This window comes from Miniopterus schreibersii (genome assembly GCF_964146895.1).
Source record: "Miniopterus schreibersii genome assembly, chromosome: 2".
In the NCBI taxonomy this organism is placed as follows: Eukaryota; Metazoa; Chordata; class Mammalia; order Chiroptera; family Miniopteridae; genus Miniopterus; species Miniopterus schreibersii.
The window spans coordinates 111,690,317-111,704,479 of record NC_138102.1 but is presented as its reverse complement, the minus strand read 5'-3'; the positions used below and the strand labels follow the sequence as shown (position 1 = coordinate 111,704,479).

Genomic DNA, 14,163 nt, shown 5'->3' with positions numbered 1-14,163 from the left:
CTATGAAAGTCATGACCAATGCCAATTGGACAGCTGATCCAAAGATGAGTGGCTAATCCAAAGAGCACACAAGTAAGGGGAACTGTCTTCCTTCAAGATACTAAGTACATAAAATTGAGCATCCAGTCACAGGATCAGTATTAGGACATATTTGTTTATTTAATTAATTTATTAATTTATTTATTTTTATTAATCTTCACCCAAGGATACCTTTTCCACTGATTAATTTTAGAGAGAATGGAAGGGAGGGACAGAGGGATAGAGAGACAGAGAGGGAAAGAGAGAGAAGCATCAGTGTGAGAGAGACACATCGATTGGTGATCGGTTGCTTCTTGCACGTGCCCCAGCTGGGACCAGGGTAGAGCCTGAGCCTGCAAGAGAGATACCTGCCCTTGACTGGGAATGGAACCCTTGACCCTTCAGCGCTGACGCTCTAACCACTTAGCGACACTGTCCAATATTAGGACATTTTTAAAAGATCTGAGAATTGTGAGTTTACTATTTTAAAGTTGTTCCTACATTTATTTTTATATTGTTATTTTTTATAAATGCTATAAAATTAAGAGGGAATGGTTTTATGTTTTAAGAGGATAGATAAAGAAAGAAGAGATAGGCCTTATAAAAGTCTGGTTCAAATTATAAGCTAAATTGCAACACTTTCAGTCAAACCAATTTGGCCAATATCTACGGAGAATTCATTACTTCCTCAAACAGGTTAAGGCATATGTTTGCTTTCTCAATATGCTGAGCTCTAGGAAAACACAATATAATACTATTCTGATAAGTTAAAACTAGGAACCCAAACAGTCAATGTATCTTCCTGAAGGTCTTAAGTTTTCCCATAGAGTAATTATTCAATCCTAATTTCACAACTTTTACATCTTAACTTTAAAAGAACTGTTTAAAAATTTGATATTGTTTAACTACGTCAAAAATAACTCTTGGCGGCAAAAATAGTCATTCTAATAAAAATGTTCGTTTATATTAAACATTATTTAGATAATAAGTTGACAAAAGATTTTGTCATTTAGCACTGTAACTTCTCTCTGCTAATAAAAACGTCTGCCAGGGATAATCCTGAAGAAAACATTAGCCTTTGATACAGATAAGCATTTACATTTCCTATCTCAATGTCCACAGCATTTTTTCTTTATTATAATAATACAAGTTTCATGTTCAGATCATTAGAGAAGTTAAAACTAAAAATAAAATAAACTGCATTATCTTTATATGAATGAGTTTGACCATTTTTCCTTCCTTGCTTGTTTCTACTTTTCTTTCATCTTTTACTCCATATAATCATCACATAAAAAAATGTTTTGAGTCTCTACTATAAATCAGGTATCTTACACATATAATGAGTTTTCTAAGACTGTGATTTTGTGCAGCTAAAGATGTCAAGGCGCTGAAAAGTCTTCCAAAATCATGAAGGGAGCAGGAGTGAGATAGTAGCTGAAAATGTGAACAGTGTTTTTTAAAAGGCAAGTGGATTGCTCTTCCTTTTAAGAAATGCATTTTCTTCACTTTGTAAGTTATATGAATGTGCTGAAACTACTATGATACTAATAATAGTTTCAGATACTTCTGAAACTAATATGATATTCAGTATCAGTTGTAATTGGAAAATAAAAGCAATTTATAAAAAAAATGTATTTCTTAGAAATATCACACCATTTTTTGACAACATATTTAAATATGCATTTTTGAATTAATAAAGACCAAAAGTAAGTTGGATGAGCCCACTGCTCATTGGAACTCAGTTCTCTTAGTCAAACATGGTTCCTCAAACAAATCATTATTAAAATTTTAGCTATTTCTTTTTTATGAGCCAGTAAGATTACTTATAATAAAGGAATGCTGTATACTCTGGGCCCTTAAAAATAAGATAATGTAGAAAACATTCTCATCTAAAAACAACACAAAATAAACAAAACAAAACAGTAACCAAAACAAAATTGTAATGAGACACCCAAGTCAATGAACCTTGATGTTTCTTTTCTAACACTCCACTTTTCTGTTTAGTGTTGAGCAATAGCCTTGGGCCTTTTCCATGATAGACAATTGGAGCACTGTTCCAATACTTTTATCAGAGTCAGGCTTTATGGACCATTTATTGTGTAAGCAAAGTAAAACTATATTTATGGAAAAATAAAACTTAAGTGAAGTGACTGGACATGTCTTCCTTGCTTAAAAACACCAACCTTTCATTGTTGATGATATGGGATGGGAGTAATAGTGAAGTCTTTTAACCTTGTTCAGAGGCAAAGTGAGATTTAACTTGCACCACATTTCTTGGTAACTCAGCCATTTTAGTAATTTCAGAAAAAGTTTACCACTAGTATGTCCATAAAATGGCAATTCCTTTGTTCAGAAAGTTTCAACCCTATTATTTTTTCTGCCTAAACCCATATTTCATGTAATCTCTAGATGCTTATAGAAGTTTCTTTTGAATTTGATAGTAATCTAATACCCCCTGTAACAATTATACAAGTCAAAAAAGCAATAATCACCATCAATAGAATCTAAGAGTCACAAGAACAGGGACCATATCTGTCTGTTTCATTCTTTTCTCCCTAGGGCCTAGAAAAGATCTCAGTGTATATGATGAATGAATGAATGAATGAATGAATGAATGAATGAATGAATGAATCCAGTGGAATTACCAACAGTCTTTTTATAGCCTTTCTGTACACTTATTTCAGTTTCAAATGGCTATGTGATGTATGTCAGTATTGAAGAAGCTCTCTCAAAGTGTTTGTTTTTCAGTTATTATTTAACAAGCTATGTTTTCCTGGGTCCCTGAGTGTAGTTTATTCCCACTGTAGAAGTTAGTGCAAAATCCTGCTAGAAAGCATGTTTTGAATAAATATAAGATTTCTGAAAAAAGTGTCCTACTATGCTATGTGTTTCTTCCACAGGGAAATGCACCATGGTAGAATCATTCAGTGAAGATTTTTTTTTTCCTCTTTCCAATAAGAAAATGTACCAAAAGAAAGAGGAATGTGAATCAGCTGCCATGTAAACTAAGTCGATTCCCTTTTGGCCCATGTGCTGGGGCCTCAAACTTTCTGGAGATTTATCTTCTGAGTGTATTGTTCTTGAAATTCCCAGGCCAAATTTTTCTTGACTATGATAAATCAAATTGTATTTACAGTGTTGGGCTAAAGATCTGTGCTCTGTGCTTATGTTGAATATTTACACCATACGTTAGTTGTAAAGATTTACTTTGAAAGTTTCTAAAGAATATAAACAGCTACAGATTACAAAAAAAAAAAAAAAAAATACCAACAATAAAGGTAAAACTAAGACCCAGAGATTAAGGGAGTATTTTGGTACTTGAAAGATAATTTTTTGTTCTCAAAGTTTAGATGCTTTGCTTCTGATAACTCTGCATACTTTACAATTTAGTAATGTTTGAACTCTGTGTTTTGAACTAAGCCAAGAACAGAGAGATGGCCCAAGTTTTCTTAATGTCTAAGATTTCATGGGGGAAAAAAATCATCAAATTAAAATAAACCATCACTCTGCAATCACAGAACGTAAGACATTGTTTTGCTTAAAATTGTATCTTACAGAAGGGAGCACCATGAGGTTCAAAAAGATTTCTTTTTAAAAGTAACTTGTCCAAGATTGCAAAGTGATAGAGCTGTGACTTAAAAAAAAAGAAAAGAAAAAATATCTTTTAACCTTGAAGCTACTTCTTTCTATCCTACTTTGCTTCCTTTACTTCTCATTAGGTGGCACTGTGTCTCAAATTTGGAAATGCAGAGATTAAAAGGGATAGTTCTAAATTCCCAGGAGCCATTCCCAGGAAAATAACAAACAAGGTGGGTAAAGAGAGCCTGCACTCCACTCACCCAAATCTGAGCACTGGACAACTCGAAGATGGCATTGACAGCGGAAGGGACACACTGGTCCCAGAACATCTGCGTCAGGAGCATCAGGACCGCGGTAATGGTCATCTGAGTCTGCCCCAGAAGCCTCATCTCCAAGCATGAGGTCATAAAAGTCAAATATGCTTCTCTGTTGAAACGGTCCGGCCCAGGAGACTTGAGCAAGCAGGAGAAAGATGATAGTTGCCTTCATGATTTATCTCATGTATTTTCACAACCAAGGAACCTAGGAAATAAACAAAAGGTTTAGAAGAGCAGCCTTGCCTAGTTTATAATACCCCATAGTAGAATGAGAATAAAGAAAGTAAAAAATAATATAATAATAATATATTGTTAGGAAGCAGAGCATTAGAAACATATTTAAATGGTGGTAAGACTAATTTTCATGACTATTCACTTACGAAGAAATATTCAAATATTATTTAACTTGGCTTGTTTTGAATTTAGGGTCTCAATTATGGTCTGAATTAAGACAATATGTTATATATTCACATCATTTACATAGTTGTTAAGGATAAATTGTATTGAAATTTTTCAATGTTTACTCAACACAAGACATGCCGTAGTCAAATAAAATTTTGTCTATACACTTGAGAGATCTCTAATTCCTGCTTCAGAAGTATCTTTGAAAGCCAATCTTATCTCTCCATCTTATTGTATTTATCTTGGTCCAGGCCATTCTCATCTCCTAAAAGTATAGTAAGAGCTTCCAGTTGGTATCTCCCTTGACTATTCCCTCTGCACCAGGCCATCTTCCACTCTGCTGTCCAAGTCATCTTCTAAAAATTCAATTTAATTGTATTACTCTTCTACTGGAAACCCTTTGTTGACCTCCATGGCTTGCCAAAAAGGTCTACATCCCCTGTGGCGCATTTTAAGATGGTTCATAATGTGGTACCAACTGATATTCTAGCGACATTTCTCTCCATTTTCTCTTCTCTCCCAGTGCCCACCTCAACCCTGATCCTCAAAGCTAATTGTCATTTAAAATACCTACCTTGTAGGAGTATTGTAAAGATTAAATGAGATAATAGGCTTCCCCTGTGCTTGTCCCTGGCACATCCAGGCAGGATGCTCTTCTGTGCTCCCAGGAACCTTGCTCTTAACCTCTTTTAAAGAACTTATCACATTTTATTGTAATTTGTTTTGCCTGCTTGGTCTGTCCCCCAACCCCCCCAATAGAAGATGTACTCCTTCAGGGCGTGTCTTATTATTTTTGTTTTGTACCAAGCCTTGCACAATATTCTGCACATAAATGACTCAAATGACCATCAATTTATTAACACCAGTTATTCAATTTGTGCTAAGCAGCCAGTCAGTCTGATTTTTTAAACACCAATTATCTTTTTTTTCAATATCAAATTTCTAGCACAAGAAAGATATGAAATTGAAAACCTCAACTTGGTATAAGCAAGATTCACTTTTAAAAATAATTCTATTGGATAGTTTCTCAAACTGATCATTTTAAATGAGCCAATAAACACGTATGGAAAATACTAACTAATTTTTATGTGGCTCATATATTATTTAGTTTTACCTATAGGACTACTTTGTAAACAAACAAAAAGTACATTTTTGACAAATCCATACAATATTTATCCATTCATTCATTAAGCACTATGTATATATAAATCTATGTTGTTGAATTGGTGGTTTAGTTTGCCTAGTGAACTAAATAAAGTTGACTAATAAATCTGAAGAACAAAAATTGTTTGATCATGTAGAGAGCAAGCAGTCAATTTTTGAGTTGATATATTTAAAAAATAAGTAAAACCATTGAAACTGTTCTAAGTATTCCCGTAATGTATTGCAGATATTATCTTTAGTCCTATCATTGCTACTTTGAATTGTACACGTATAAGAGTCCAAAGTAAAGCTGCACATTTATAATTAAAATTAAATAATTGTTTAGAGTTGTTATCCAATTGTAGCATAAGAAAAACAAGCCTTTGTATGCCCTAACCCTAATGTATGTTCGGGAAATTTTTACCTAGATCCACTACTGGAAAGGGAATAAATATTTTTCAATTTTTTATACTTTTGTTTCTTAGTTTATATTTATTACTGAAGTATCATGAAGGCAGCACACATACAATATGGGCTTGTGGATTTTCATTTAAAAATACTACTAAGGTTAATTATTCACACTGCCCCTTTAAGTTCAGTATCAGGTTTCCCCTCGGAGCCCATTCCCACTCACTAAGTTGCCTTTTAACGGAGACCCTATTGTTTTGGCAGTGTTGCCCTTGGATTGGATCTAAGGAAAGTGTTTTCTGTCTGTTTCACATTAAAATGCAAAGTTTATGGTTTACCACAAGTTTGCTAGCCTTGCATATTTAATGTCTCACAATTTTAGAAGAAAAATGAAGTAAAGTAATTGCAGATTTAATAAATAGCAACTAGAATTAATGCAGATGTCACTTTTTTATCTTTTCTCGAGAACAGAAAGCATCTGGTTGCTTCACTAACCCACAAAAGGGAATGTTGCACGTTAGCTCAAAAAATATTATCATTTATATTTAGTTACTCTTGGTAAAATGGTGCAAATTCTCTATGCAAAATGCTTTCTGGCTGAAGCTGAATGCAAACAGGCAGCTTATAGCTGTCGTGTGTGTGTGTGTGTGTGTGTGTGTGTGTGTGTGCATTTTAACCCTGATTGTCCTGGGTAATAATACTAACATGTCCAGGAACTTTATACAAGTTCCTCCATGAATTAACTTCTTTTAAATTAGAGTTCTGATACTTGAACACTCAGCATCTTAAATCAATTAATGTGGGCAGTTGGTCCTAATAATTTCTTTAATCGTTTCCTTCTTTCCTTAAGAAGTCCGAAAAATAAACAAAAAACAACAGTGACTCATGTAGAAACCAGGCAGGCTATTATTGAGATGATAGGCTTTTAAATTTCATTAAACTGTTTTAAGTACTGTCGAATGTATGACTCCTAAATGCTAATTGCTAAGAATAATGTCACTACTTCATTAAAGCTCATTGCCATAATTTATAAGTATTTTATCAGAAATAACCATCTCTGGTTCCTTAAACCACTTCAGCCCATTAAATTAGCTATATCATTCAGATCAACATTTGTATGATGTCATTTATGCCTTTGGGGTGACTATCAAAGTCAAAATTTAACCCTCAGGAGATAAGCGAAGCTATAAATGCAGAGCAAAATTAAAAACCACCAGCACTAGGTGAATTAAAAACCTCAATAAAATAAAATAAAATAATTTTAAAATAAACAATACAACCACATTTATCCATAAATAAGGGCTGCTATAGGAGGTGTTTAGTTCATTTTCTTGTCAAAACAGCAATTGGAAGGAAAAAAAAACCACAGGTATTTACATCACCAGAGCTCACTTAACAAGTGGTCATCATGTTATCCTGTTTGCAATTAGAAAAAAATCTAACTTACACCCTCACTGCATTGTGAATATATCTTATAAAATTTCATTTGTACTGAAAATACAGACAGAGTCTCTTCTTTACATTTAAGAAATTATGTAGCTAAATGTGATATTATTTTAGTTGAGTCTTTAATAATCGGCATAAATGTATTCAGTGTTTATTTTCACCTCTGGTGATTATTTATATTCTTTTCTAGGTTGTAGAAATGTACACTAAACTTCTACAACTAATGACCGGAGTTTACTTCTCTTAGTAACCTCCTAGGTTTTAAAAGTTCTTAAAATATACAAGAAGTCAGGAAGGAAATAAATCCTTAAATACATAACCCAACTACGAATAATATGCTAATCTAGAATACTTTTCTATGAATACATTCTAAAGAGCTAAACATTTCATTAGTACAAATACAAATATATAAATATAGATAGTAATGGCGTTAGGTCATAGATTTTTAATAAACATCTTTTTTTTTTTTTTGCAAGAACAGAAAGAACTAAAACAATGCATTTAATCATTTAACCCAATTTTCAACTTCCGTTTCCAAGCAATACTTTTTTAAAATGCTGCATAAAGATTCTTAAAAAGTTTAGCACAGTTTACTTTTTCTTTTCTTTTTCTCACCAAATAATCTCTCGTTCCCTCTACTTGATCAAAGTTTTATTAGTCTGTAGCAGAGTTCAGGACAATTATCGAAAGCCATACCTTTTAATCCGGGGATTTGCCACAGGAGCCCTCAAAGCTGAGATGTAATTACACTAAATATTCAGCCCAAGCAAAAGAGTTTGCAGGTGTGGGAAGGAGGAGGGGGTAGGTGCTGCTCTGTGCCTGTCACTAGGTTGAAAATCTCCTGCTTCTACTCCATAGCCCAGATAAAAAATAAGGTTTCCCTCAATGAACACTACCCGGCTGACACCCACATTAGATCATATGGTAATGATATGTCTCTTGTATTGTAGCCAGAAAGTTTATTGGCCTTTTTTTCTCCCCATTTGCCTAGTTCCTTTTACATCTGCTTAAGATTCTAAACTGCTTGTATAGCACAGTGGAGGAACTTGACTTGAAATTTGTTTTATTGTGTCAATTCAGTGCCCTAAAATATCGTAACTAAAGGGTTTGTTTCCCCACCCCCACCCCAACCCCGCTCTCCACCCTTTCTAGCCTTGTTCCTAAGGAACATCTATTATACTTCGGCAACGACAGTTTTCCTTGCTTTCAGGTCGTGTAAGTCCGGCAAATGGAATGAAATGAATCTTGTAGTTATTTTAAATGTGGTCTGTGAAAATAAATGAGTGGCCTTCTGTGAAAACACTCCCTCGGATTCTTACTTGCCTTGGGCTGTTTGTGCAAATTCAAGTGCTCTGCGGGGGAGGTTTTCTATATATTTTGAATGTGTTTCTAAAGTGTCCTGGATGAAAGCCATGGTTTTATAGAAAAAGCATATCATTTATTACGTTCATTGCTCATACTTAAAATCTTTCTTGTTTCTACTAGTTTTTTGTTGTTGTTTTTTTTTAATAAAACACACAGATTTCTAAAAGTTGGCCACATTTTATTTTAGGCTGTAAAACTTTTATTTTCAAAAATTAGACTTTTATATAATCTAGAACTCTGGTGAGGCAATAGAGTCTATGGCTTTTTCCAAATTTCAGTAGAGAAAAGACAGTGCAAATCAAGGAAAGTCATTTATTTAGCTACTGGAAGATTTTTTTGAATGTTTCTAATTCCCCTGCTGGATGCTGTTAGTTGTCTCTGCATCTCTCTGTTTTGACTTGTATCTTTATGCTCGCCCCCCCAGGCCATTACCAGGTGGAAACTTGAAATCAGCATCTGTGAAACATGAGAGGACCCCCCTCCATTCTCCACCCTCCCTCCTTCCAACCTCCAGCCATCGAAGTATACAATTCCACAGCAAATACTCTTTTGCCTTGATGAAACTTCAAGGAATTAAATTTTTGAGTGGGTAACTAAATGAGGGGAAAGGGTGTTATCACATTATATTTTACTTTATTTCCCAAGCGCCGCCTCCCTAATTTTAACACCTTAGCCTACTCCTCTTTTCCTTGATTTTTAATAACCACAAGCTCAGTAATTCTGATGTTTTAGAGAAGGGTAAGTATTATTTTCCCTGGACATTGGTGCAAATGATCCCCTTACCTGGATTAATTTTTTCCTCTGATATTCTCTTGTATGGCATTTATCTCTTTCTTAAGACATACGTTCACTTCTTTATATTATACTTATTTATCTACGTGTCTTATCCCAAGGGAGGAAGCACAGTGTCTTCATATTTGTACAGCTCCTGAACCCAACACAATCATGGTATATAATAAATTTCCAAGAAACACTTGAAAGACTCCATAAAGACACTGAGATCATTAGTTATGGATCACACCGTGATTACTATTTTGCCAAGCCCTGGTTTGTTCCTCATCAAAACCCAACCCTACTAAAGTATATTTGAAGAATAACAGCAAAAATTATTTCCAGGGAGGGAAGGAAGGAGGGGAAAGGGGAGGAGGAAATAGGAAGGGAGAGAGAGAGAGAGAGAGAGAGAGAGAGAGAGAGAGAGAGAGAGAGAGGGAGGGAGGGAGGGAGGGAGGGAGGAAAGGAAAAGAGAGATGAGCTCAGACATCTTATTTAACTACTCTGAGTCTCAGTTCCCATATCTGTAAAGTAGGCAAAAATTATTACCTAATTCATAATGTTGGAGTGAAGATGCAGCGAGGCAATATACATAAAGCACATTAACTCAAAGCAGGATTCTGGTAAACTGAGCTCTTTTTAAATGAGCAAGAGAAATTGTATTTACTACTTCCATTTTATAGATGAGAAAACTGACCACCAGTGATCTACCCAAGTTCACATAGCTGGTAAGAAGCACAACGGAAACTAATACTCAGGCCTTCCAGTTTCCCATTAGTGTATTTAAGAAAGATCAAACTCAGAAGACACAGAAATTTAACTATTTATCAACATTCTTGGGCAACATGTCTTTGCAGGCTATTTTAAAAACTGTAACCAAATTATAATTCTTATTAAACTTTATATTTGTGCAAGAACAGATATTTCCATTTTTTTAAATTTTAGTGAGAACCTCACCTCCAGAACCCCAAGGATTTTACCAAACATGATTTAATTCAAAATCTGTATCTGTAATCAGATGTTAAGTTACATATATTGTCACGCTTGCTTTTAGATAGAAGAAAGGAAGTCACAACAAAGTCATATGCAATTAAGTCACAAAAAGCCAGGGGGCTATTGTCAGAACCCAGGTCTCTGGCAATCAAATGGGAAATGGAACAGTTTTGAGGCTAGAAGCAGATCTTGTACAGAGATTCCTGAAACGTACCTTGGTTTGGAATGTGTGGGGGTAGGGTTCACAGAAATCTTGGCTGCTGTATAGATATTTGAAATATTGAAGTTCAGAGCCCATACCGCATCTGCTGTTTAAACCACTTAAACTGTGATTTCTGCTGACAACTCCCTAGTTAACAGGGTAACTATATTCTGTGTGCTGTCAAAGTTCATTTCAAGGCTAGTCACTCTTTCTCACTGACATCAAATACAAGTGATTTAAATTGTACCTGCATATTAAGATGTGAAGAATGCCAGAGCCTAGAAAGGTCTCCTTTGACACCCCTTTATTTTCTAAGAGGCCTGGAAGCTAGTGATTATCTCCACAAACCTGATGTGACTGTTCTGTTCTTAGACTGACTCTTCAAAGTCAGATCCGGGGCTGCAGTGGGTTGCCTGGCTCTTTCTTTTGCCACCCTAGACAGATTTTCTCTTTTAGCCAAGAAAGAATGCTAAGGTGGAATTCAGGGCAGCCTTGAAGGTGGGATGAGACAAAATGTGGTAGCAGGAAACCATTACCTTGGCCATCTTTCTTTCCCACATGATTCCACTCCCTTCACCCATCACCACTGTGTTCGGAGTCCTTGCGCCTTTCATAAGTCATTTAACCTCTCTGTCCCTCAGGTTTTTAATTCATAAAATGTGGGTAACCATAATACTATCCACTTCATAGGTCTGTAGTGAGGTTTAAAAAAGGTTAATACAGAAAACATTTAGAGCTACCACTGACACGTCTCAAGCAATGCACAGTGCTGTCCCTTCTGCTGCTGCCACTCTTGTGGTGGTTAGTGTTACAAACCTTTACTTGGACAGGCCAGTCCAATAAAAAGACTGCATCCCTTCCCTAGCCCAAGGTGTTTTCGTCTGAGAAATCCCTTAAACCATGCTGTAATTGGAAAAAACAAGGACTTTGTAGTTAGATAAGCTTGGATTTAAACTCGTACTTTGCATCTGTTAAATAACTGCCTGGCTTTCTGCACGCATAACATTTTACTGGGTTCCAAATAAATCCTGCTGAAATCCATTCATGGACTTCATAAAAATCCAGAGAATCCAAGGTGAAGAATCTCTACTCTGAGCAATGAGGCTGAAATAGCAATAGAGACAAGGACAGTGTAAGTTCTAAATTAAATTAGGGAAAAGATATGGGGACATGTACCTTTCTTTAACCCAAGAAGCACTCAATTTCTTAATTCTTTGGCTCTTCTTGAATGTTCAGGAACATCTCTTTTGTCAATTGCAGTCAGAAGATTTATTATTCTTTCTATAATATTGATTAATCAGTCTGCACTAGGAAAATAAGGCAACATTTATTGAATATCTAGTAGTGTGTGCAAGACAGTCTCTGTTATATACAAGGAAATTTCCAGTAACCTATCAACCAACCAACCAATCAGCAAATACTGACTGAAGAACCACTGTGGGAGAAAAAGTTAATAGTAGGCCCTGTGGAAGATACCAAGAAACAAAAATTATAAGTGAGCTCTGGCCAGCATGGCTCAGTGGTTAGAGCATCTGCCCTTGCATTAAAGGGCTCAGTCAATTCTTGTTCAAGGGCATGTACCTGGGTTTCGGGTTCGCTCCCTGCCCTTGGTCAGGGCTTGTGTCTGAGACAAACCAGTCAATGTCTCTCTCACATTGATGTTTCTCTCTCTCCCTCCCTATGTCTTTCTTCCCCTCCCCCACTCCCTTCCACTTTCTCTCTGAAAGAGCAATCGAAAAAATATCCTCAGGTGAGGATTAATCACAACAACAACAAAAATTATAAGTGAAAGGTATGACCTTGAAGCATTTATACTGGAGTAAAGAGATGAGGCAATACATATAGACATTTTAGAGATATCACACTAGAAAACTTATAATGTATTATATAATTATGATTCCTGGACAAAATAAAGTAGGTTGTACTTAAAAATAACTATTTTAGCAAGTCAGAGGAGGGATGGGAGAAAGATCACATTACACAAGAGTGGTTAGGTGAGTATTTATGGAGAACAAGGTACAATTGGAACTGAATCCTGAGTGATAAAAAGAATATGAAAGGAGAGAGACAGCTCTTTAGGCTGGTGAAACAGCTCTATCAAAACCTTGGCAACAGGAAAGCAAAGGAATAAATAAATGCATCTTAAGTGGATGCTTTCTTTTAGAGAAACCATGAGTTTTTTTTATCATTCTGGAATATTAGCAACCGCCATGGTGTCTGACATGTTGTGTCACACAATGAAAGAAGTTCCAAGTCTATGGTAATAACTAAAGGATGACAAGGAAAAAAATGTGGGTGGAGTCTGACTGTGGAAGGTCTTGAAAGTCTCCCACAGAGCACTTATTATTCATTCAAATATTCATTTGGTGATAAATATGTGTCAATTACTGTGCTAGTAGCTGGATGTTATCAAAGGCACTTGAATGAAGTAATAACATGATAAAAGTTTTATTTTAGCAAATCAAATCTAGCAAGTAAATGCAAGGTGGAAGGACTAGAATCAAGAAAACTAATTAACAGGTTATTACTTTCATCTTGGTGTATTAATATCTTAATAACAAGAAGATGAGCATGGTCAAAATTGGACCACTGCTCAGAAAGCTGATGTGATATGTTAAAGATAAATGATTGGAGGACCTAGTCTGTGCCAGTCAATGTAGTGTGTTCTTTAAGTGCACTATCTCAACTAAGACTCATAACAACTGGATCAGTTAGGGACTATCATAATTTTAAAAGCACAGAACTAATGCCTGAAAAAGTCCTGTACTCCACACTCTGTTCTCCTTACCACACCAACCAGCTCTTTTGTTGTGTAAGCAACAGCAGGGTAAGAGTTCACTTCTTTGCTTGCATCTTTATTTCCCAGGAGAACATTCTTTAAATGGGAAAAAAAAGCAGCAAACAAAAGTGATTAAGTTAACTAAAGCTCTTCACATATGTAAACATCTTAAGAAATTAATCATTCTATGTGAGGTTAAATAATCTGTGGTCTTGATAATGACTCTAGTCTGAATAACTATGGAGAAATCATGCAATCTGAATTATAGAATTAAAAAAGGGGGAAGGATTAACATAGAATCTTTCCTTGTGAATTCTCACATGAGAAAAGACACTGTGTTTCATGAAGTCTTCCCACACTATGAGGGCAGAAATGTTGGCATATTATAGATGGGGCCAGCTTTGGAGATATACATATTAGAAGTGAGTGGAAACTACAAAAGAGGGAGATAAAAGCCAGATATTACCTGAAAGACAACATCCTGGCTGTGGTCCTGTCTGTTTACTTATTAGTTGACTAAGGTTGCTAGAAATAAAGTCTGCTACCATAAACCCCCCAAAGTAGACGCCATTGGCAGCGCTATACTATCTTTTCAAACAAAGAAAAACAAACAAAAAGTTGTGGCCGAGCACAACAGAGACAATGGAATAATGTGTGATACCTGAATTCTAGAAAGCACAGAAGACCCTGTACACTATTTGTAATTTCCTGCAACAAAGATCATTTCTCTTCGCTAGCTT

The 14,163-nt window shown here is 35.5% G+C and overlaps 1 protein-coding gene across 1 annotated transcript in view; it reads right to left on the bottom strand.

The window, feature by feature from the left end:
• Positions 1-8,486, bottom strand: part of DCN (decorin) — a 39,677-nt gene extending 31,191 nt beyond the window's left edge. The window contains exons 1-2 of the mRNA XM_081130769.1: positions 8,010-8,486; positions 3,858-4,119 (exon numbers count right to left, since the gene is read on the bottom strand). Of these exons, the coding sequence (XP_080986895.1) occupies positions 3,858-4,086 (229 nt within the window). The 5' untranslated portion in view covers positions 4,087-4,119; positions 8,010-8,486. The remainder of the gene's footprint in view (positions 1-3,857; positions 4,120-8,009) is intronic.
• Between the last annotated feature and the right edge of the window lie 5,677 nt (positions 8,487-14,163).